At 40.1% G+C, this 26,170-nt stretch overlaps 1 protein-coding gene across 1 annotated transcript in view; it reads right to left on the reverse strand.

Annotated features, from left to right (window-relative positions):
• SCN8A (sodium voltage-gated channel alpha subunit 8) overlaps positions 1-26,170 on the reverse strand; it is a 138,775-nt gene that overhangs the window by 55,118 nt on the left and 57,487 nt on the right. Inside the window, exons 12-13 of the mRNA XM_042782139.1 lie at positions 19,625-19,757; positions 12,540-12,778 (exon numbers count right to left, since the gene is read on the reverse strand). Coding sequence (XP_042638073.1) covers positions 12,540-12,778; positions 19,625-19,757 — 372 coding nt within the window. The remainder of the gene's footprint in view (positions 1-12,539; positions 12,779-19,624; positions 19,758-26,170) is intronic.

The raw sequence follows: 26,170 nt of genomic DNA on the forward strand, positions 1-26,170 counted from the left end.
ATGTGCTCATGTCATGTCTCTGTGTGATACTGTGCTAATACTCACAATATTTCAAACATTCTCATAATGCTATTGTGTACTTAAAAGACTACAATCCACTGCCACTGAGTTGATTCCAACTCACAGTGACCCCCACTGGGTTTCCAAGGTGGTAAATCTTTACAGAAGTAGATTGCCCCATCTTTCTTCCATGAAGAAGCTGGTGGGTTTGAACCGCCAACCTTCTGGTTAGGAGTAAAATATCTTAGGGACTGTGCCACCAGAGCTCCTTAATAGACTACAGCATACGGTAAGCATAATTTTTATATATACTGGGAAACCAAAACATTTTGTATGACTCACTTTATTGTGGTATTTGCTTTATTGTGGTGGTCTGGAACTGAACCCACAATCTCTCTGCAGTATGTCTGTATATCAAATTAATATACAGCAATAATAAAACAGAATGATTTGATGAGAATTGATTAAAATGGATATAGTAGGCCATAAATGTGGTGTTCATGTATTTTTCTGTGGTTTCCTGTTTTTCTAAAGTGAAGATGTAGTGGTCTGAAATTGAAAAAAAAAAAAAAAATCCCTACAGTGACCCAGTAAAGCAAAATCCAAGTTTATAGTATAACCCAAGCATCTACAGATGGAACATTCTTCTGAGTGACTTTAGGGAAAGCAGGGGCAGTATTCAAGTCCTGATATATATTTCACCTTTAATGTAAACCCATCAAAATGTTTTCTATGTAGAAAGGTTAGCCTGCTTAATTTGGTAAAGAATTTGTTATCCCATTGGCTCCTGATGAACACATAGAAAGTGCTCAATAATGAGCACTGGCTGGCTGACCATTAAATATTTATACTGCGGGAACTCTGGTTGCTAAGAGGAAATCAAGAGTGACAGTTAGGTGGTGATGCCTGTCAATGGGATAAATAGCTGCCAGATGCCTGGTAGAAACTGTCTATGACAACAGTCACAACCCATGTTGTTTCAGCAAATGATGTGCTACCATAAACTTGTAACTAATGGTTGTGTGAAGGAATCAGTCCTGTAAAACCTGAGTTTTAAGTAAACTTAAAGTTGTCATTATGATACCACTTTTGTTTGCACTGTGCTATGCTTCTTGAGGAGAAAAAATATTGTAAGCAGTGTGTCAACAATTTTACTAAGTGTCACTCTCATGAATGTCATTAAATATTCACCTAAGAATTTATTTTCTACAAGATCCAAATAAATGGGAAGACATCCTGTGTTCATGGATTGAAAGACATAATCCTGTTATGATGTCAATGCTACCCAAAGCAATGCAATCCCTCACAAAATTCCAACAACCTTTTTTGCAGAAATGGAAAAGCTAATGTTTAGATTTATATGGAAGTGCAAGGGACTCTGAATAGCTAAAACAATCTTGAAAAAGAAGAACAACAAAAAATCCTTCACACTTCCTGATTTCAAAACATATTATAAAGCTACTCTAATAAAAAAGTGTGGTACTGACAAAAGGATAGACATCTATATATAGACCAATGGAATAGAATTCAGAATTCAGAAAAACACCCATATTGTTGTTGTTATGTGCCGTCGAGTCAGACCTGACTCATGGTGACCTCTCTTTGGGTTTCCGAGGCAGTATCACTACGGAAGTAGATTGCCGAGGCAGTATCACTACGGAAGTAGATTGCCTAACCTTCCTTCCGAGGAGTGGCTGGTGGGTTTGAACTGCCAGCCTTCTGGTTAGCAGTCAAGTGCCTTAGGCACTATGCTACCACAGCTCCATTAGTTATGGCCAACTGATTTTTGACAAGGGTGCCAACTCCATTCAATGGAGGAAGAACAGTCCCTTCAACAAATGGGGCTGGGACAACTGGGATCTCCACATGTATAAGACTGATGTTGGTCTCACACATCATACTATATATGAAAATTAATTCAAAATGGATCAATGACCTAAATATAAGAACTAGAATCATAAAACTCTCAAGAAGAAAAAACATAGGGGTAAAGCTTCAAGATCTTGATTTTTACAATGGATTCCTAGGTATGTTAGCAAAAGGACAAGCAACAAAAGCAAAAACAGATAAATTGGACTTAATTAAATTTTTAAAAATGTACATAATGGAAGAAAGTATGTGGTAGCTATCTATCTGATAGGAATTTAATATTCAGAATAGGTAAGAACTACAACTCCAGAGCAAAAGACACAACCCAATTAAAAAAATGGGCAAATGACTTAAACAGACATTTCTCCAAAGAAATGTCTTATAGCTATATAAATAGCTATAAATAAGCACATGCTAAGATGCTCAATCAAGGAGGGGTCGCTATGAGTCAGGTCCGACTCGACAGCAAACAACAACAAAGATGCTCAGTGTCTTTAGTCATGAGAGAAAGGCAAATGAAAACCACAATGAGTTATCATCACCTCACATCTACTAGAATGGCTACTATCCGAAAAAAGAACATAACAAGTGTTGGCAAGGATGTGGACAAATTAGAATCCTTGTGTATTGCTGGTAGGAATGTAAAATGGTGTAGCCACTGTGGAAAAAGTTTGGCTGTTCCACAAAAAGTTAAATATAGAATTACAATGAAACCTGTGAGAGCTGCAACTCGACAGGACTATCTTGTTTTTCTGGGTCTTTGAATGTAATTAATGACATGCCATGGAATCGTATGCTTAAAAATCATTATAAGTGGAAACTTTTTGGTTTTAAGTCTTTTACCACCACCACCACCACCACAATAATAAAAATAAAATAATTTATGTTCTAATGCAGCAGTTCTTGAAGTGTAATCGAGGATCCTGGGATCCCTAAGATTGTTACAGGGGGTAAGAGGTCTTCTTTCCAACTACGTACTTGCAACATGCACTATGTGAAACCAGATTTTCATCTTATACTTTAACTTAAACAATATATTGTAACAGACTGAACGTGAAAGCAGACAGGAGAAATAAGAGGCTCCAGCTATCTTGTATTAAGCCAGATGTTAAAGAGCTTTGCAAACATGTCAAACAACGCCATTTTTCTCACTATTTCTTCTCGAGAGGATATAGTTTTTTTCCCCCATAAAAAACATTATTTATGTTAATGTGAGTGTAGTACCGTTATTTTAAAATATATTTTATTATTGTTGTTGTTGAGAATACACACAGAACATGCACCAATGCAATAGTCTCTCCACGTGCAATTCAGTGATGCTGTCTACATTCTTTGAGTTGTGCGACCATTCTCACCCTCCTTTTCTGAGTTGTCCCTCCCTCATTAACAAATTCACTGCCCCTTAAGGTTCCTATATAATCTTTTGAGTAGCTGTTGTCAATTTGGTCCCATATAAATAGATCTTTAAAAAGCACAATGCTTGAGACAAACATTTTTTTACTAGGTAAACTATTGTTTGGTTTTAGGAAGACATTAGGAGATATTTTCAATTTAAGTTTTAAGGTTTAAAGATTATCTCGGGACAATAGTTTCAGAGGTTCATCTACCCTCCATGGCTCCAGAAAGCCTGGATTCCATGACAATTTGAAATTCTGTTCTGCATTTTCCTCCTTTGATTAGGATTCTTCTATGGAATTTGATTAAAACATTCAATAGTGGCAGCTAGGCACCATTGAGTTCAGGTCTCATGGCAAAGGAAGCCATTTTTCATGGAGGCAATGAGACACACACTTTATCTTCCTCCTATTCCTGATTCTCCTTTTTCCTCTGTTGCTCCTGGTGAACAGAAATCAATTATTGTGCCTTGTATGGCACAATAAAAGCGTTTAAGCTTGCAAGCTTTTAAGACCTCAGGAACTATGCAAGAAACTAGGAGGCAGAACAGAAGCACTAAACACGATAGGTCAACTAACTAGGATGTTCCATGAAATCATGGTTCTAAGCCTTCAAACCAAAAAAAAACAAATCCCCTAAGGTGTTTGGTTGTACATAAGGTGCCTCAGCAGCTACTTTTCTTTTTTTGGGTGGGTCATTGTTATAAATACATCACACAGCTTTTGCCAATTCAGCTCTTGACAGGTATACAACTTATTGACAGCACTTAATTGGCTGTGCAACCTTAGCTTTAATCAATGTGATTTTTCCATCAGTGTGAACCATGTATCCATTACTGGAATTTTAAAAATAATTGAGTATTTTTAAACTTTTCTGTTTAAATATCAAATATGGTAAATATCAATAGATATAACTCACAAAAGCTCTTTAGCTCTTTTTAAGAGTGTATAAGGGTCCCAAGGAGCTCTGGTAGCATAGTGCCTAAGGCACTTGACTGCTAGCCAGAAGGCTGGCAGTTCAAACCCACCAGCCACTCCTCGGAAGGAAGATGGGACAATCTACTTCCGTAGTGATACTGCCTCGGAAACCCAAGGAGGGGTCGCTATGAGTCGGGTCCAACTTGATGGCACGTAACAACAACAACAACAAAGGGTCCCAAGACCTAAAATGTTTGAGAACTGCTGTCTTGATGGGTTATCTTGAACTCACAGCCAGCATATCCTTCTAGGTTGTATAAGCCTCTGTATATAGGCCCGACAACTTGTAATGCCAGGCCACCAAGTAAAGGTGACAATGCCCCTAAGATTGGGGTGTTTCACTTGGACATCACTCAGCATGAAAGAGGTGGGAGAGAAGTGGCATTCCTCCTGACATAATTGCATCTGTTGTCAAGATCCAGGCTCATTTGGGGGTTACTGGGGTTTTGCGTGCTCCTATCTTGGCATAGTGGATAAGGCATTTACCAGAAGGTCAGTGGTTCAAACCCACCAGCTGCTCCACGGAAGGAAGATAGGGTGATCTACTTCTCTAAAGGTCTACAACTTCAGAAACCCAATACACATCGCTATGAGTCAGAAATGACTTGATGGCAAGTTAGTTTGTTTTTTGGTTTTGGTATCTTTATTCCCAGAAGGGGGTTAATCTGATCTTTTGCAGTGAACCCTCCTGCAAAACTTATTGAAATTCTATTTAATAAATATTCATTTAGGTTCTACATAGGAGCCCTAGTGGTGTAATAATTAAACACTTGGCTGCCAATGGAAAGGTTGGTGGTGCAAAGACAACAGGAGAAAAATGTGGTAGCTGGCTTCTGTAAAGATTATAGCCTTAGAAACCCTATGGGACAGTTTTATTCTGTCCTGTAGGGTCGCTATGAGTCAGAATCGACTTGATGGCAGTGGTTTGGTAAAGTTCTACACGTTCCAAAATGGATACATGAAAAATAACAGCTGCACGGGAACTCAGGCACCAGGAGGCAGGACGATGAACTTGTACTGGTTTGCCCAGGACTGTGTCAGTTTTAAAACTGAAAGTTCCATGTCCTAGGAGTCCCTTCAGACCTGCGCAAATTGGGAAGGTTCATTACTCAACCAGGAGGAGACAGTCACAAAAACTGAAGTATAATGTGATAAATATTTTAAAAAAAGAGATATGTATAAGGGCCTACAGGCACACAGAGGAAACAAAATTTAAAATACGAAAATAATTATTTTTGGCTGGAAATCTAGATAAACTATAGTTAAGAAATGGTAACATTCATATGTATTTGGTGAGGAGGGAAAACAATTCAGTTTTTTTGTTTTTGCTCAGAATCTCAGAAATTAGTGTTTTTTGTTTTTTTAAATTTTTACTGTGATTTGGGTGTGTAGTTTAACTCTTAAGTTCTTACCCTTCCTTCCACACATCATCCCCCAACAATTCAGTCCTAAAGCCATCAGGTGGACATCAACATGTGGAATGACCAGGGCCAGGTATGGGAGCCCATGCAGGGAAGCAGTGTAGCTTAGATGGGGCATGAGAGCTGAGGGGGTGAGGAGGGCATCTGTGTAGGGGGGCAGACTGGTGTGCGCTGTCAGAGCCTGAAAAGACCATGGAGGGTGTCCATCCCAGGAACAGTCTGGTGTGGGGCATCAGAGCCTGACAGGGATAAGGAGGGTTATTTGTATAGGAGGGCACAGGGTGTAATGGGAGATCATCCACACTGGAGCAGGGGGGCCACCTAATAGAGTGTGAGCTCAAGTAGGGCCAGGACGGCATCTCCGGGGGAGGACAGCCTGGTGTGGGGCGTCAGAGCCTGAGTAGAGTAAGAGGGCCACCATGTGGAGAGCTGGCCCATTGAGGGGTGCTAGACCTTGAGCAGGGAGAAGAGTGCCACAATGCAGGGGAAGGCCCAGTGTGTCAGAGCCTGAGCAGGCAGCAATGCAGAGAGTTGGCCCTGTGAGGGGTGTTAGAGCCAAGCAGGTGAGGATTGTATTTAAGCAGGGGAGTGGTCTGATACTGGAAGTTAAGCCATTAAGCCAGATAAAAACTTCCAGATGGAAGAGTGTCCTGGCATTGGGAATGAATGCCTTAGTGGGGTGAAGAGTGTCTCCATATGCAGGCAGATAGCATGGAGTGGAGCCTCAGGGCCTAAGCGGGGTGAGGAGGGGTGGCTTGGTGTGGGAAGAGGAGGGTATGTGTGCGTGTGTGTTTGTGTGTGGTGGCCCAGCATGGGGAGCCAGAGCCTGAACAGGGTGAGGAGGGTATCCACACTGCAGACGAAAGCAGTAGCTACTTGATTAAATAAGTAGATCTATTAGTTACAGTGTAAATCAAGTTTCTCATTGTTGGAGAAGGAGTTTAAAATTTAGAAAGGGAGAAAACTAGAATGAATGCTGTAGAACTGGATTTGACTGGAAGTAACAGCGTGAACTCAAGTTTTCACATATCTGTATCATTATCTCTATCTAGCTCAATGAATACAGCTAGCACTCTAGAGAGAGCCTGGAAACAGTCATACCCCAATAGCAATATGCATACCTAGAGCCCAAATCTTGACTTCTAAATACCATTTTCCACTAAAAGAACCAGCGTTCCTAATTACAGGCTGGGGCAAGAAAAAACCTGGTAGATGCAGTGAGAGAAAAAGACTCACCTGTCTGTCAGAGATGCAAAATCTGAGTTCAATCATGAGGAGAGTTCAGGCAAACCCAAAAGGGGGAAGAGTCTACAAAATAACTTCAAAAGGGCCATGAAAGCTGAGGAAAGACTGGAGAATTCTTCTAGACTCAAGAAGATGAAGGAGGTATGACGACTAAAGGCAATGGGTAATTCTAGAACTGTATTCTTCTGTTCTGCTGTCAGTTTGTGGTACTATGGTGGCTTGCCTATTGCTATGATACTAAACAAGTTTCACTGGAGCTTCCAGATTAACTAGGAAGAAAGGCCTGGTGATCTACTGAAAATTTATGGACCACCACAGAATACTAAATGATATAGTGCTAGAAGATAAGCCTCTTAGGTGGGAAGGCACTCAAAATACACAGACTGGAGCGTTCCAATGTTTGTAAAGATGGTACAGGCCTAGGCAACATTTTGTTGTTGTACACGGGGTTGCCATGAGTTGGAGCTGACTCTGCAGCAGCTAACAACAGTAACAACAATATACTTTTGTTATAAAAGGACATTATTTTATTGGCAAAACTTGAATGGGGCTGTGAATGAGAAGGCCGTTAGGTAGCAAAGTTAATTTCTTGATTTTGATGGTTATGTAGGAGAATGCACTTGTCTGTAAAAAACACACACAATAAAATGTTTGAGGGTCGTGGAGTTATGTTGGCAACTTACTCTAAAAAAAGCTTTTTATACTGTATGTTCTGGTTACCTAGTGCCACTCTGCCAAGAATATACCATCAATGGGATGGCTTGAACAAACAGGCGTTTATTCTCTTACAGTTTGGGAGGCCAGAAGTTCAAGTTCAAAGTGCCAGGCTCTAGGGGCTGGGTGAAAGCCCCTCAGCCTTGGCCTTCAGCTCTGCCTCCTGCTCCTGGCCCACTGGAGCTAGAGGCTTTTCTTCACTCAGACAGCTGCTGGCTGCTGAGGCTGACAAACCCAAGGTTGACAAGTAAAAAGGCATAGTCCCTATGTTATCAAACCACATGGCAAGCCATTAATTTAAGTCCACTGAAAGTCCCAAGGTCAGCAGAGCATGGCAGACTGCTGAATAACGACACAGCTATATGCAGGGTTCGAGCGTACCGTAAGCTAGAGACCATTCCCAAAGCTGCTGTTTATATACAGGAAGCAGACCACATCCCTAAAGCAGCTACTCAGCTGCTTAAGGTAGGTCCCACCATGGAGTGGACTGCCAGTTTCATCATGAGGAATAACTACCACCAGCTGCCCAGCCACTCAACCAGGCCCAGCCAAGCTGACACACAAACTTAACCACCACACTGTACTAGAAACTTTTGTTAGATTGAGATCATTTAAAAAAAAACAAAACACAACACTTCAAGTAAATTCACTGTTGTGTTCAACTGGTTGCAAAAAAGTTGAGAAAGGAATCATTACATTTATCTACTGTTGTTGTTATTTGCCACTGAGTTAGACCCAACTCATAGCGACCTTTCCTTGGGTTTCTGAGGCAGTATCTCTACAGAAGTAGATTGCCCAACCTTCCTTCCAAGGAGTGGCTGGTGGATTTGAACTGCCAGCCTTCTGGTTAGCAGTGAAGTGCCTTAAGCACTATACTACCAGAGCTCCTCAATTATCTACTAGGTAATACAAAAGTTGTGTTAAGTCATGTAGCGTCCTAGGCCTTCAATTTCCAATATAAAGCAATGGGGTTGAATCAAATGAGCTTTAAAATTCCTCCTGTTCCTGATGTTTTTTTTTGTGAGGAGAATGGAAGAGGCGGAGCATCTTCCATATACAGAAGACGGCTGTCATCTTTCCTCAAAAACATCTGCATGCCTTGTTGTTAACTGCCCTCAAGTCACCCCTGAGTCACGAGGACCCTGCGTGTTACAGGGCAGAACTGTTCTACAGAGTTTTCTTGGCTGCAGTCTTCATGGAAGCAGTTCACCAGGCCTTTCTTTCTGGGAGCTACAGGGTGGGTCTGAACTGCCAACCTTGCAGGTTAGTGGCTGCCTCCCTGGCTTCTCTGCATGTTGTAGAGACAAAGTTTAATTCACTGGCCTGGCTGTGGAAAAGCCTCCCAGTCTAACTAAAACAAGGTTGCACTCTTTATTTTGTAAGCTAGTCAATCTCACTTTTCTCCACACCCTCAGTCTCCGGTTCAGCCAAAGGATCTATACAAACCTCCAAACCTGTGAAAATTCTCCTACTGAATTATACTCATAAAGTGCCTACGCTTTGCAAATACTTTTAAATATTCCAAAAATTTTGGTATGAGTTCCCATTTTATCCTTCCAACCACCTATAATGGGGTATTATCTTCATATTACAGACAGAGAGCATTTCTGGGCAGAAATCAATGATGTATTTAAGGTTAAGCTTTATCTAACAGGAACCATAATCCAAATCTGACTTCTAGATCTCCCCCCACCCCAAACCCGGCACTTGTATTGACTGACAATGAAGTATGTCTTTGAGTTTCTGGTATTGTACAGAAAACCCTCATGATGTAAGTTTCCCTGCGGTCCAGCACATATCCAGCTACCTAATATGGCATCTCCACTCAGTGAATAGACATCTCACACTTCATATGTCCAAAACATAACTCTTGATTTTTGTGGTAGTTAAGGTTGTGTGTCAACTTGGCTGGGCCTGGTTGAGTGGCTGGGCAGCTGGTGGTAGTTATTCCCCATGATGAGACTGGCAATCCACTCCATGGTGAGATCTACCACAAGCAGCTGGGTAGCTGCTTTAGGGATGTGGTCTGCTTCCTGTATATAGGCAGCAGCTTGGGAATACTCTATAGCTGATAGGATGCTTGAATCCCGTGTGTAGCCGAGTCGTTGTTTAGCAGCCTGCCGTGCTCTGCTGATCTTGGGACTTTCATTGGACTTGAATCAATGGTCATTTTTAAGAAATGACTTGATTCAGTGGTTTGGGGACTGTGCCTTTTCACTTGTTGACCTTGGGTTTGTCAGCCTCAGCAGCCAGAAGCTGCCTGAGTGAAGAGATGCCTCTAACTTCAGTGGGCCGAGAGCAAGAGGTAGAGCTGAAGCCCAAGGTCAAGGGGCTTTCACCTAGGCCCTAGAGCCTAGCACTTTGAACTCAGATTTCAGCCTCCCAAACTGTAAGAGAATAAACTCCTATTTGTTACAGCCATCCCATTTGTGGTATATCCTTGTCAGAGTGGCACTAGGTAACCAGAACTATTTTAAACTCTAAACCTGCTCCTTCCTCAGCTATCTCCATTTTTCCATTCTAAATCATCAGACATAGATGCCATTCTTGATTTCTTTCCTTTTATCCCCACATTCAATCCACTGGCCAGTCCAAAGTATCCTGAACCATGAACTTGGAAGACATTTTGGTAAGTGAAATAAGTCAATCACAGAAGGACAAATATTGTACGAGCCCATTTTTGTAAAAAGCCAAGGAAAGGTTTATATATGGAAGGAAATTTCCTTTGTTGGTTACCGGGGAGGGGAGAGAAAATTGCTAGATAGGTTTTAAAAAAACAAAACACAAAAATATATATAGAAACCAAATATTATCAGTGGTTACCCAGGGTAGGAGGGAATGGGGAAAGGGGAAGCTTTTGTTTGCGGGGCATTGAGTTTATGCTAAGGGTGGTAGAATATTTTGGAAAAGGATAGCAATAATGGTGGTACAACATGAAAAATGTCATCATTGTCCCTAAGCTGTAAATGCAGAAGTTGTTATGTTGGTGTGAATGTCTTGGTGTGCATGCACTCACCACAATAAAAGTAAAAAAAAAAAAAAATCCTGAACCACTTCCTGCTCTCCACCTTCAATGCTAATTGTACTTTCTCCTTGCAAATGCTTGCCTCCAGAGTGCTTCTTCAGTTTAGAACCTGGTCCTGGGTGGCCAGCCTTATGTTGTTGTTGTTATGTGCCGTCAAGTCGGACCCAGCTCATAGCGACCCCTCCTTGGGTTTCCAAGGCAGTATCACTACGGAAGTAGATTGCCCCTCTTCCTTCTGAGGAGTGGCTGGTGGGTTTGAACCACCAGCCTTCTGGTTAGCGTCAATTGCCTTAGCCACTATGCTACCAGAGCTCCCAGCCAGCCTCATAGAGGCCCTCAATATTAGCTGCCTACCTTCTCTTCTCTCTTTCCTCATTGATGGTTCTGAGCAAAGTCTTCTAATTTTGGTACAACCCTAAATCTAAATCTCTGTAGGTTTTTAAGAAATGAAAAACAGCACTATTTGCTGGCCTGGTTTTAGGACAGTTCTGCTAGTGGTAGATGAAAAGGCCTCTCAAAATCCCTTGGAAATCAAGGACTGATTCTGTGAAAACAGAAATAGAAAGACTGCAAGGAAAACAAAACACTATAGGGAAAACAATAGCAAAAACAACATCAATAAAAACTATCATGCTGTATTTCTCATGACTTAGCCTGTGGCTAATAAAGTTTCTATCTGTATGATACTGTCGACTGGCTCCAAATTCTGTTTGCTGGGCCACACATCCCTCTGTCAGCCCAGGCACAGTGTGCTTGTGCACAGGCACTTTTCAGAGCCCATCAGTAGACTCCATGGCCTACTTGTGGGTATGTCCTGTACAAGTATTCATCCGGCTGCACACAGGGTTCACATGGCAGCAGTGAGCTGGAGTGTGTTGCTAATTCCAGACACAGACTGGGAAGACCACATAATCATCTTGGATGTACACAGGGAACACAAGGCCTAAACAGATGAAGGATCAGAACTAAAAATGATGTGTGGTGTGTGTGCATGACAGAGAGAGAATGAGAGAAATATCCGGCAAAGATCACGCTCAAATTAAGTAGTAATAAAGTAAGGGTGCACACGTCTATGGTGCAACTCCTAAGGGGTAACAGGCCCAGACGACCGAGAGGATTCTTTCCAATTAATTCCTTACTTTCTATAAAATTCAACCAACTCCTGATTTCCATACTAAGGAAGTAAAGCAGATAATCCTGAAATCACAGCTCTCTGACTTCAGCATATACTGTATAATCTTTTTTTTTTTTTAAACTGCACACTTATCTTCTAAATAATATCATAAATTAAATATATGACTTAAGCTAACATTAAATAAATTTAGCACAGATCAACTGATGGCAGAAACTGGATGACAGCCCAGAAGTTGGATTGGAGGGGGAAACAGCTTAGAATTAAAAATTTCCCATAAACAGTCCCCGTGTGGATAATGATCTGACAGTGTAGGCAAATTTATGGGTACATTAGTACACTGCAAGAACTCCCCTATTTTGTGGTGGTGGTTACTGAAGGTGAAAGGGGAAGTGATTTGCTGGAGCAACGCAGGCTTCAATGTGAGAAACAGAACGAGGGGAAAAAAAAAATCCAGAAGTCCTTGGCTCAGGTTGCTGAAACCAACCCACTGTACCATGCCTCCCATTCTGTCACCATGGCTGGTTTTCTGCCAAAAGCTCCTAAATGACGTCTTCAAAGTTCTGCAGAAAGAGGAAACAGCCAAGGGATCACAACAGTGAGCAGAAACGGCTGGTGCTGCAGCATATGTGGATGCATTTGTCTTCTAATTAACTAGTACTTTCTTTTCAACTAAACTCCAGCTCTCAGCACCAGACAAAGATGTCGTACAGGCAATGCAAGTTCAAATCATAAAATCAGGAGACGGAGCTCCATCTTACCAGATTTCCAACAGCCAAGACATGTTCGAATTGTGGCGTCATAGGATGGTGCTCCATTGCCATAAACAGTGTATTCAGGACAATGCAGATGGTGATGGCTAAGTCCACAAAAGGGTCCATAACTATCAAGTTCACAATCTCTTTCAGTTTTATCCAATAGGGATGACATTCCCAGATAAGAAAAGTGTTAGCAAATTTATACCAGCATGGCGGGCACTTTCTCTGAGACTCTTCCAGCTCTGTAGTAAGTAAAGAACAAAGATGGTCCCTCAATCATGCTGAGAAAACAAAGGGGATATGCTAATAATCTTTAGTTGGGTTGCTATCACTGTTAAAATGAGACTAAAGGTTGCTTGAGTGCTGACATTCTTAAGTGCTTCCTTTCTCTGTAAGGCAGAGATGAAGCATGATTAGTAAAAGGTCCCTTCCCTGTTAATAAAGATCTATGAACAACAAAACTCAATCCATCAGCTTTAGAAGTATAGCATAGGGGTTAAGAGCTTGGGCTCTGGAGTCTGACTCCCCGGTCCAACTGGCTTCAACACTTACACACTGTGTGAACTCAAGCAAGGTACTTGACTTCTACATGTAGCTTCATCTGTAAAACGGGGTACCCACATTACAGGTTATAGAATAATAGTAAAGATTACATGAATCGATGCATATAAAGCAGTCAGCACAATGCCTAGCACAATAAACGGTTGTTGTTGTTGTTGTTATGTGCTGTCGAGTTGGCCCCAACTCATAGCGACCCCTCCTTGGGTTTCCGAGGCAGTATCACTACGGAAGTAGGATTGCCCAACCTTTCTTCCGAGGAGTGGCTGGTGGATTTGAACCACCAGTCTTCTGGTTAGCAGTCAAGTGCTTTTAGCCACTATGCTACCAGAGCTCCCACAATAAACGGTAGGCACTATATTATCAGAGAATCAGTCAAAAGTACAGACTCTTGCAGACAGACACAGCGAGGCTCAAATACCAGCTCAGACACTTGCTAACTGTAGGACCTTGAGCAACTTTCTTCAATTTGTTGTGAGGATTAAATGAGGCAAAATACATACAAAGTGTCCCAGAACACTTGTTTGTTGTTGTTGTTTGCCGTCGAGTCGGCCCCGGCTCATAGCGACCCCTCCTTAGGTTTCTGAGGCAGCATCACTAAGGAAGTAGGATTGCCCAACCTTCCTTCCGAGGAGTGGCTGGTAAAGCCGCCAGCCTTCTGGTGAGCAGTCAAGTGCCTTAGGCACTATGCTACTAGCACATTATAAGTGCTGTCAAAGTCCTTGTTATTATTATTGGCAGCAGAATCAGTATTGTCAACTAAGTCTCTAGCTGGAAATCATCTATTAAGTTCTCAAAGAAGTATAAGACACTGCTTCTACCCTCAGTGAGTTTACAATTTAGTTAGGAATGTAAGTCATATTCCTTTCCTCTTTTCTCTCTTGCTTCCATTTTTCTCTCTCTCCTTCCTTCTCTCTCACCCTTTTGCCATTTCATGCTCTCATCCATTCCTTCTATCTCTATCTCCTTTCTTCTTCCTTCCCTCTTTTTTTCTTCTCTCCTTCTCTGTCTTCTCCTGTCTCTTTTAGCAGCAGAACCTTCCCCCACCACCCAAATAAGATCTAATGTGACATCCCTCTCTCCCGATATGTAGAACAGATGAACCAGCAGTTGCTCTAGCTGAAGCAAGAATAAGGGCTTAGGCTCTTGACCAATCAACTTCTTGCCTACCCTGAGGTAGTTTCTTAGAACTTTGGACTTTGAAAAACAAAGACTGAAAACCACTGGACTAGATGATCTTTAAGGCTGTTTACAAAGCACATTAAAAAGCATGATTATATACAAAAGGCAGGAAGTCAGTCAGCTGGCAGTTACAACAATGTAGGCCTGAGGCCCCAGCCAACAAAGCACTCCTTAAATTAAGTATGAAATGGAATAGCTAGGATTACAAAATTCTAAGGACCTTGAACTAAGAGGATGCTCTTTTAGAGATGTAACTTTGAAAACCTGTCAGAATGATAATCCTTAGAATGAAAATATTGGTTTTACAGTGTTAGTTATAACTGTATCCACCTCCCTGCCCAATTCTGCTGACAAAACCAAATCATTTAGGGAACGGAAAAAAGTTTCCCAACATTTCACCAAGAACAAGATGGCTGCCTTAAATTACTCTTTCTCTCATTCCAACCAGCTGGATGGTGCCCATGGTGATGGATTTATTTTAGATGGGGGGGTTTTGGTTATGGTTTTTGATTGGCTCCTTGGTTGCTAAGAAAATGGTTGCCTTGGTTTTTCAGATTTACGGGCCACAGTAAGTGCCACGTGGGAGTCTGCGTGGGAAAGGAAGTCTGTGAAGAAAAATTTGCTTTGGCTTCTTCCTCATAGAACTCCCTCCTTTCCCAAGTAAATTTAGTTTTCTTCCCCAAAAAAGAAAATGAAAAGGTTCTCTTATTTCCATAAATTCTTGTAGTACTTATTTGGAAATTTAGTTCCGTTCCTTTTTATATCTCCTCCCTTCTCCAAATGTCTGCTGCCTATTGGCACGTGGAGTTTAAAGCAGTGACTGTTCACATTTCTGACAGTTGACACAATAGTCATGTTTTATAATGAACTAGGCTCCAAGTCTTTGCTAGACAGGAAAGAGAGCTCCCCTACCCTACAGGGCACTAAGAGGATTCCTACAGGGATAGTGGGGCTCTCCTATCCACATGTACTGAAAACAGAAGAGCCTCAGAATAACCTCTTCTGTTTCCTTAAAAGTAAGATTTGGAGCTTTAGGACCTATAAAAGATCTGTTAGTTGAACATGGAGGTTTATAATGTGACTCACAACCTCGCAAACTTACTGGCCCCACATGCCTGTAATGGCTACTTATTTGGTTGAGGGAAACCAGCTAATGCATAGAAGTGAGACTTCCAAAGGTTTGTAGGCTTCCTTTATTTTGCTCCTGGACATTTTTTTCACAGAGGTTACTGTAGGACTAACCTCAGGGGTACTGAGAATTGTTTTCAGAGCTGGCCTCATAATTCCACCAAGATGGTGGCTTTGGTAGACCATGAGGTTTTTGAAGGCAGGGGTTTCTCGCAACAACCTTTAAGCACCTACAATGTACTAGGCACTGGGGATACACTAATGAGTAAGAGTGCCCTCCTCATTAAACTTACAGTCTTGTGGCAAGGCAGATATTAGACAAGATATTATACAGACACTTGATGTTCACTGGTTGAATAAAAGAAAAGACAAAGAGTGGTAACACCACCTATGGCCAGTTACATCTATAGGGAAGTTCCGTTTTGTTTTGAACTATCATAAAACATACATAACAAAAAATCTGCCATTTCAACCTTTTCCATATATATAATCCAGTGATAATAATTACACTGGCCATGTTGTATAACCATCACCATTATCTGTTTTCAAATTTTTCCATTACCATTAACAGGAACTTAGTGACTTATAGGGGAGTTTTTGAAACTGCTTTACTGCAGAATCAATGCTAAACCATCACTTCTTCCTCATTCTTTACTTTGTCAACTCTCTCCCCTTTTCCCACAGCTTTACTGCTTTGAGAAAGAGACTATACTACTCTTGGCCTACACCCCTCCCTCAGGTCCCTGTTAAACCTCCAAAGCTTATGGCTTGGCTAACTCTGAATTCTGCTGAGTTTATTGGCTCCCAATGAGCATGTCTGCAACAGGGTAAGGGTGATGCAAGAAAGATTTTATAATTATTTGCAAGATTCTAGAATTCTCCAGTGTGGTTTCTAAACCATTAGGTAGGTAGGAACCTGCTTGTTTAGTCTGAAATAATAATTATTTTAATCTTTGGATTAAATAATATGCCTGAATTTCCTAACTGAAAGTCTGGGAAGTAGAAACAATTATTCATTTAATGTTGGCTTTTAATGTGGTAGCAAACATTAAATACAGAGGGACAACAAATCATTAAACAGGAATACATCATTTTACTCTCCTTTAATTCCTTCTCACATTATTCAGCTCCAGCCATTCATCAAGCTTTGCTTACAGTCGTCCTGTCCTATCAGCTTTAACAAAGAGAGCTAAGTACAAGAGGGGAGAGGATGAATATCTGAGCAGGAAAAACAGGAAATGTACAGGCTACATGAAAAGGGGAGGGAAAAACAACTGGAATGGTGGTCCACACAACTACAGCCGTCTCTCCTCTGAGCTGCCTGACTTTTTTTTTTTAAATGTATATGCTGGTGGGTAGAGGAGAGAGAATGAGTACAGCAGGACAGAGAGAGAAAGAAGAGGACATGGAGAAGAGGAAGAAATGGGAATTTTTTTTTTTTTTTTTTAAAAAAGGACAAAACTAATGCTCAGCAGGATGGAAGTGGTAAGGCCTCCAAATGGAAACCTGCAATACCACACTCTCCACACTTGGAGCATGGGACAGTGCAGGTCAACAAATCCTTTTTGAACATCTACTTTTGCCAGACCTTGTGCCAGGCCACTGTAGGTTAATTGATAAATAACCGTTGTATCACATTGATAGATCTCTTATTCTGATATTGCTGCCAATAACAAATGTGCCTGTTGGAGATTATTAGTTTTTTGTTGTTGTTGTTAATTTTTTTATGTGTGCTGTTGAGAACATACAAAGCAAAACATACATAAATTCAGCAGTTTCTACTGTAATCAGTGACACTGATTATATTCTTTGAGTGGTGTAATCATTCTCATCCCCCTTTTCTGAATTGTTCCTCTTCCATTAACATAAACTCACTGTCCCTTAAGGTCCTATCTAATCTTCTGAGTTGCTGTTGTCAATTTGATCCCATACAGATAGAGTTTAAAAGAGCACAATGCTCACGGGAGCTTTTCTTTGCTAGGGAGATTTTCTTTGCTAGTTAAGCTGAACCGTTATTTGGTTTTAAGAAGACTTGAGGGACTATTTTTGGCTTAAGGTTCAAAGATAATCTCAAGGTTGGGAGGATAAGGCTCCTAAAATTCCCACAGGTAGGAAAACTGTGGCTAGAGCACAGGGATAAGAAACAAACCTAATGAAACCAGATGAAGAGATTTTAATCTCACTAAAATAAAACAATAATGTTAGTACAAAAAAAAAAAAAAAATTCTCCCAAGGCAGTAATTTCAGGGTTCATTCGGCCTCATGGAAAGTCTTGATTCCATAAGAATTTTAAATTCTGTTCTTAATTGCCCATCTTTTAATCAGGATTTTTTTTTTTTAAATAGTACTGTGTTTTTGGTGAAAGTTTACATATCAAATTAATTTTCCATTTAACAATTGTTCCATTTAATAAATTGTTCAAGGAGTCCTGGTGTTCGGCTACTAACCAAAAGGTTGCCACTTTGAACCCACAAGGCACTCTATGGGAGAAAGATATGTCAGTCTGCTTTCCATAAAGATTTACAGCCTTGGAAACCCTATGGGGCAGTTACACTCTGTCCTATAAGGTTGCTATGAGTCTCCAGATCAACTTGTTGCAATGGGTTTTGAGTATACAAAGTATTCAGAGACACTGGTTACGTTTTTCACAATGTGTTAACATTCCTATGATTTCCTTTCTGGATGTTTTGTTTCCAGTTATCTGGTTTCCTAGTCCCTTAACCCTTTCATCTCTGCTTTAGAGTAATTGTTGATATCTGGTTGCTCAGGATTCTTGATTGATTATTTTTCTTCCTCAACGGCTGTAGATACTTAGAGATACCCTGTCTGGGTCTTCAAGTGAGAAATTATTAGTCCAGTTTCTTAAGCCAGTATTTCTTAGCTTGGATTCTTACCATCTGCAGTTATTTGCTTGTAATCTCAAAGCAAGTTTAAAGATATTTTATAAGACAGTGACCTCAATAGGAATTAAAACGAGAGTAAACAAAGCTTGTTCAGACAGTGGCATGCAGTTAGTTTAATAATCTTTTTCACTGGATATATTGTCAAGATTAATCCAGTTATGGCCTAACTCCTTGCACATATGTGTGGATGTAATCAGGGCAATCCCTTTCTAGAGATTTTCCCTCCACAGCAATCCCCTCCCTCACAACACACAGACACAGACACAGACACACACACACACACACACAAAACAGGAGTGGTGTTGGGGCTTAAATGACTCAAAAAACAACTTATCGCAAGGAGATCAGGGTACTCTGAAGTCTCTGGGAGAGACTCTAGTTATGGTTGGGTTTGCATGGGCGTCTGGACTCTGAAGAAGAGCAGTCTGAGGCCTCAAGAATAGTCTGGATTTACAGTGGGACAACTTGGCCAAATGAACATGAACTAAAAGGGAAGATTCATGCAGAACCAATCAGAAGCTTGTGAGAGAAAATCTAGTCACTCAATCTACCTAGCAAGAAGAGCCTGGACTATAGACTACAATTGGATATGAAGCTTCTGCTACTACTCGGTAGGGGGACTGTGATACAATGGAAGCCCCTCAGACATTCTCAGCATGCCAGGCTGTGCCACAGAGGAACCACGTAATGCAGAGCAAGCAGGCACTGACAGCAACATTGCTGCAGACATGCTGTAACTCAATAGTTGCTGTTCTTTCCCTGTGGCACAGAGCACCCGCAGTATGAGGGGGGTTCAGCTTACCTATTCACACATCAAATATATTTATGGATATGTGGGGGTGTTTGAAGAGAGGCAGAATTAGGTGCAATCAAAATGCACAGGACATTTTTTCTTAAAGGAAAACCGAAAGGGTTGTAAGTAGTTAAAAAGAAAAAGAAGGGGGTATGTGTTGGGGTAGAGGGCAAGAGGAAGATTCCATGGCTCTCTGTCTTTGTAGCTCTTTGGTCAATATTCATTTATGCCTCACAACACTCCACTGACTCCTCACGATGTTGACTACAGAGACTTCTAGAGATCACCTTCTATCAGATCCCACCTATTTGTATACGATGCTGGCAGCAGCTTTGACATCTTTATCTGATTGTCTATGTATTGATTCTGGAATAGAATTTGGGATGCTGGTTTCTATAACCAGTTGGCTCTATTCCTAAAGCTCAGAGACAATTTTTGCAAAAGTCTAATCAGAGGACATTATATTAACCATGCACACTACAATTTATATCTCATCAGCTTAACTGACATCACAGGACACATACCTTCTACTAGTGTATTTGTAACAACGCTCATTATACTGTTGATTCTGTCTTTTCGTCCATAGGAGGCCAGCTGCTCCATGGAAACTAAGAGAGATCCAGGACCTTTCTTCTTAATTTCTACCTCAGTTGTAGCCTGAAACAAATAGCAAATAGGGTGAGTAAAATTTTATAAACCTGAAACTTGGCCTGATTGGATAGATATTCCAGAATGCCAGCAATATGCTCTTCATTACATTTTTAACTTTGATCCTACATTCCTGTTCACTCCAAGAAATGCCATGGAGCATCCTAGTTTTATAAATGACAAAATTAAGTCATTTAATGTTAATTTGTACAAATCCACAATGAGCCCAAGAGTCTGGTTAGGACCTAAATACCTCAGGTGGTCAATTCCAAACACAGGGTAGAAAGACTAGATTGCCAAGGGACACCCAACAGAAGCAGACCCTGAGTTTACTTGTCTTAGTCTCATATCCACAGCATTTGGCTAGAACTGGACCACATGTATGATTAAGTAAGTCAAATTTATCTCTATTTAAAATTTCATTACAGGTCAAATCTCTGACCCCATTGATTATTACAGATTCTATAAAAGCACAATCATTAGCCTTCCCAAATGCCAAAGCTGGGCCTAACTGAACTTTAACAACTCAAATAAAGTTCTACCCCAAATTCACATTTAACGCCCCATTTTTTTTTTTAAAGATAAACGTATATGATGTAGTGCCTAAGGCATTTGACTGCTAACCCGAAGGCTGGCGGTTCAAACCCATCAACCACTCCTCAGAAGGAAGGTTGGGCAATCTACTTCTGTAGTGATACTGCCTCAGAAACCCAAGGAGGGGTCGCTGTGAGTTGGATCCGACTTGACAGCAGTGAGTTTTTTTTTTTTTTTAAATATTTCAATTAAAATAGCAAAACTTTATCATACTTCCTTATAATGTCATAATGTTCTAAAAGCTGCTATCAAAATAAAACCTTATCACCTGCAATGTTCAAACTCCCAACCAAACAAAAATGCCATAAACACCATCAGACTGTTAAACAAAATATATGGTATAAGATCCATCATTGTTGTTGTTGTTGTTATGTGCCGTCGAGTCGGCCCCGACTCATAGCGACCCCTCCTTGGGTTTCCGAGGCAGTATCACTACGGAAGTAGGATTGCCCAACCTTCCTTCCGAGGAGTGGCTGGTGGGTAGGCAACTAGTAAACTGGCTGACAGGAAAGGATTTCTCAATGTCCCTTGCTTGTGTTCTTTGTGACAATCTGATTTTTAAAAATCCATACAAATTAAAGAAAAACTTAATATTAAAAAAACTATTATTATAGCTTTCAATGTAAAATAAAAGAAAATTATAGCAGGAACAGGTAAAGATAACTTCTACAACATTAAAATTTATTCTGTAACTCTTATGAAATACATCTTCACTTTCAAAAAAGAAATAAGTGAAAGACATTAAGAAATGAAATTTTCAAAGCCTACACTTAAGGAAATTTAGGATGTAAAAAAAGAAATTAATTTTAAAATAGTAATGATGTCCTTGTTTTCATGCAGGCATGGGACATTTAGCATAACTGGCTCCATCATAGTCTTGTGTTTACAATAAGGTATCAAAAAAATCCCCACATATTTGAAAATTAAGCAACGTATGTCTGAAAACCTACAGACTGAAGAGGAAATCAGAAAATTTTTTAACTGAATAATAATGAAAACACAATATATTGAGATTTATAGATACAGCTAAAGTAACAATTAGAGGGAAATTTATAGTTTTATATGCTTATATTAAAAACAAGTAAGATGCAAAACCAATGCTCTAAGCCCCTACTTTATGAAGTTGGGGGAAAAAATAAAGATCAAATAAAACTCTAGATAAGTAGGTAAAGGAGTCTCTAGATGGTACGGTTAATGGCCTTGGCTCTAACTGCACTGAAGTTTGTGTCTACCAGGAGAGGCCTGGAAAGTGCTGGAAATCTACTTCTGAAAAACCAACCACTGAAAACCTGAAGGAGCACAGTTCTACTGACACACATGGGGTTGCCAGGAGTTGGAACTGATTCCATGGCAACTAGCTAAGTAGAAAAATAGTAAAAATAAGAGTGGAAACCAATGAAATAATAAATGGACAAACAATAGAGAAAATTTTAAAAAGTCAAATGTTAGTTCTTTGAAAAGAGTGGTATAATTGATATTTCCTAGCAAGACTAATCAAGAAAAAAAGATGAGAAAACACAAGCTATCATTATCAGGAATGAAAAAAGGAACATCACTACACATCCTTCAGACATTATCAGGATAATATGGATATATTATGAACAACCTCATGCCTTTTCATCTTGAAGAAAATGGAAAAACTTATCAAAACTGACACAAGAAGAAACAGATAATTTAAATACACCATGATGAAAGAAATTATAATAAAAAGGCTTCCACACATACACACACACAAACCCCTGCAGAACCAGACAACTCTACAAGTAAATTCTATAAAATATTTAAGGAAGAAAGATACCAGTGTTAAATAGACTCTTTCAGAAAAGAGAGGAGAAAGGAACAATTTTCAATTTGTTTTATACAACTAAGAAACCTGATACTTGGTACTCTGATAGCAAACATATCAAAAACATTACAAGAAAAGAAAATTACTGATCATTATCCTCATGAACAGAGATACAAAAATCCTTAACAAAATATAAGTGAAACGAATCCAGCAACATACACAAAGGATAATATATCATGAAGCAAGATTCACCCTAGGAAACAAGGTTAGTTTAATATTAGGAAAAAAGTTAATGACATTCATCACAGTGACAAAATAAAAGAGAAAAATCATAAGAGCATGTCATAGATGTAGAAAAAGAACATTTGACAAAATCCAACACCTCTTCATAATAAAAATTCTCAGCAAACAGGGGCAGAATGTAAAATCTTCAATAAAGTACATCTGTGAAAACCTATAGCCAACATCACACTTCTGGGTAAAACATTGAACACTTTTCCCCTAAACCTGGAAATAAGGCAAGGATGTCTGTTCTCATTGCTTCTCTTCAATTTTGCATCTGGAGTCCTAGCTAGTACAATAAATCAAGAAAAGGAAACAAACACTGGCAATATTGTTACACATAGATATATCACTGTGTGTGTAGAAAATCATGTGCAATTTATAAAAACAAAGAAAAACTAATGGAACTATTATGTTAATTCAGTAAAGCTGCAGAATACAAGGTTAACATAAAAAAAATCAACTGTATTTCTATATTCTAGTAACACACTTGGAAAATAAAAAAAATTTAATTATAGCTTTTATAATAGTTATAAAAAACATCAAATACCACAGAGTAAATCTAATGAAAGATGTACAAGAGCCCTACCACAAACTATACAACTTTGATGCAAGAAATTTTAAAAGACCTAAATAAATGAAGAGATATGCCACATTCATATAGATTGTAACTTTCTGTATAACCAAGATGCTCATTCTCTTTAACCTGATCTAGAGATTTCAATGTATTACCTATCAAAATTCTAGGCTTTTTTTTGAAAAATTGACAAGACAATTTTAAAATTTATAAGGACGTGTTAAGAATCTAGACTAGGAAAATGATCTTTAAAGAGATTATTTTTTGTTTACACAGTACTTCATTTCAAGACTTATTACAAGGTGATAATAACTAAGACAAATGTAGTAACTGGCATAAGCACAGGCAAACAGACCAAGTTACAGAGTCCATAAAGTGACCCATTATGTATCAACTGATTTTGACCAAGATGCCAACTTAATTCAATTGTTGTTGTTGTTATCTGCCATCGAGTCGGACCCGATTCACAGTGATCCCTCCTTGGGTTTCCGAGGTGGTATCACTACAGAAATAGATTTTCCAACCTTCCTTCTGAGGAGTGGCTGGTGGGTTTGAATAGCCAGCCTTCTGGATAGCAGTCAATTGCCTTAGGCACTATGCTACCAGAGTTCCTACTCAATTCAATGTTGTTGTTGTTTGCCGTCGAGTCGGCCCCGACTCATAGCGACCCCTCCTTGGGTTTCCAAGGCAGTATCACTACGGAAGTAGATTGCCCCTCTTCCTTCTGAGGAGTGGCTGGTGGGTTTGAACCACCAGCCTTCTGGTTAGCGTCAATTGCCTTAGCCACTATGCTACCAGAGCTCCCAGCCAGCCTCATAGAGGCCCTCAATATTAGCTGCCTACCTTCTCTTCTCTCTTTCCTCATTGATGGTTCTGAGCAAAGTCTTCTAATTTTGGTACAACCCTAAATCTAAATCTCTGTAGGTTTTTAAGAAATGAAAAACAGCACTATTTGCTGGCCTGGTTTTAGGACAGTTCTGCTAGTGGTAGATGAAAAGGCCTCTCAAAATCCCTTGGAAATCAAGGACTGATTCTGTGAAAACAGAAATAGAAAGACTGCAAGGAAAACAAAACACTATAGGGAAAACAATAGCAAAAACAACATCAATAAAAACTATCATGCTGTATTTCTCATGACTTAGCCTGTGGCTAATAAAGTTTCTATCTGTATGATACTGTCGACTGGCTCCAAATTCTGTTTGCTGGGCCACACATCCCTCTGTCAGCCCAGGCACAGTGTGCTTGTGCACAGGCACTTTTCAGAGCCCATCAGTAGACTCCATGGCCTACTTGTGGGTATGTCCTGTACAAGTATTCATCCGGCTGCACACAGGGTTCACATGGCAGCAGTGAGCTGGAGTGTGTTGCTAATTCCAGACACAGACTGGGAAGACCACATAATCATCTTGGATGTACACAGGGAACACAAGGCCTAAACAGATGAAGGATCAGAACTAAAAATGATGTGTGGTGTGTGTGCATGACAGAGAGAGAATGAGAGAAATATCCGGCAAAGATCACGCTCAAATTAAGTAGTAATAAAGTAAGGGTGCACACGTCTATGGTGCAACTCCTAAGGGGTAACAGGCCCAGACGACCGAGAGGATTCTTTCCAATTAATTCCTTACTTTCTATAAAATTCAACCAACTCCTGATTTCCATACTAAGGAAGTAAAGCAGATAATCCTGAAATCACAGCTCTCTGACTTCAGCATATACTGTATAATCTTTTTTTTTTTTTAAACTGCACACTTATCTTCTAAATAATATCATAAATTAAATATATGACTTAAGCTAACATTAAATAAATTTAGCACAGATCAACTGATGGCAGAAACTGGATGACAGCCCAGAAGTTGGATTGGAGGGGGAAACAGCTTAGAATTAAAAATTTCCCATAAACAGTCCCCGTGTGGATAATGATCTGACAGTGTAGGCAAATTTATGGGTACATTAGTACACTGCAAGAACTCCCCTATTTTGTGGTGGTGGTTACTGAAGGTGAAAGGGGAAGTGATTTGCTGGAGCAACGCAGGCTTCAATGTGAGAAACAGAACGAGGGGAAAAAAAAAATCCAGAAGTCCTTGGCTCAGGTTGCTGAAACCAACCCACTGTACCATGCCTCCCATTCTGTCACCATGGCTGGTTTTCTGCCAAAAGCTCCTAAATGACGTCTTCAAAGTTCTGCAGAAAGAGGAAACAGCCAAGGGATCACAACAGTGAGCAGAAACGGCTGGTGCTGCAGCATATGTGGATGCATTTGTCTTCTAATTAACTAGTACTTTCTTTTCAACTAAACTCCAGCTCTCAGCACCAGACAAAGATGTCGTACAGGCAATGCAAGTTCAAATCATAAAATCAGGAGACGGAGCTCCATCTTACCAGATTTCCAACAGCCAAGACATGTTCGAATTGTGGCGTCATAGGATGGTGCTCCATTGCCATAAACAGTGTATTCAGGACAATGCAGATGGTGATGGCTAAGTCCACAAAAGGGTCCATAACTATCAAGTTCACAATCTCTTTCAGTTTTATCCAATAGGGATGACATTCCCAGATAAGAAAAGTGTTAGCAAATTTATACCAGCATGGCGGGCACTTTCTCTGAGACTCTTCCAGCTCTGTAGTAAGTAAAGAACAAAGATGGTCCCTCAATCATGCTGAGAAAACAAAGGGGATATGCTAATAATCTTTAGTTGGGTTGCTATCACTGTTAAAATGAGACTAAAGGTTGCTTGAGTGCTGACATTCTTAAGTGCTTCCTTTCTCTGTAAGGCAGAGATGAAGCATGATTAGTAAAAGGTCCCTTCCCTGTTAATAAAGATCTATGAACAACAAAACTCAATCCATCAGCTTTAGAAGTATAGCATAGGGGTTAAGAGCTTGGGCTCTGGAGTCTGACTCCCCGGTCCAACTGGCTTCAACACTTACACACTGTGTGAACTCAAGCAAGGTACTTGACTTCTACATGTAGCTTCATCTGTAAAACGGGGTACCCACATTACAGGTTATAGAATAATAGTAAAGATTACATGAATCGATGCATATAAAGCAGTCAGCACAATGCCTAGCACAATAAACGGTTGTTGTTGTTGTTGTTATGTGCTGTCGAGTTGGCCCCAACTCATAGCGACCCCTCCTTGGGTTTCCGAGGCAGTATCACTACGGAAGTAGGATTGCCCA

This window comes from Orycteropus afer, unplaced genomic scaffold (assembly GCF_000298275.1).
Source record: "Orycteropus afer afer isolate SDZICR_OR568_19922 unplaced genomic scaffold, OryAfe1.0 scaffold00247, whole genome shotgun sequence".
In the NCBI taxonomy this organism is placed as follows: Eukaryota; Metazoa; Chordata; class Mammalia; order Tubulidentata; family Orycteropodidae; genus Orycteropus; species Orycteropus afer.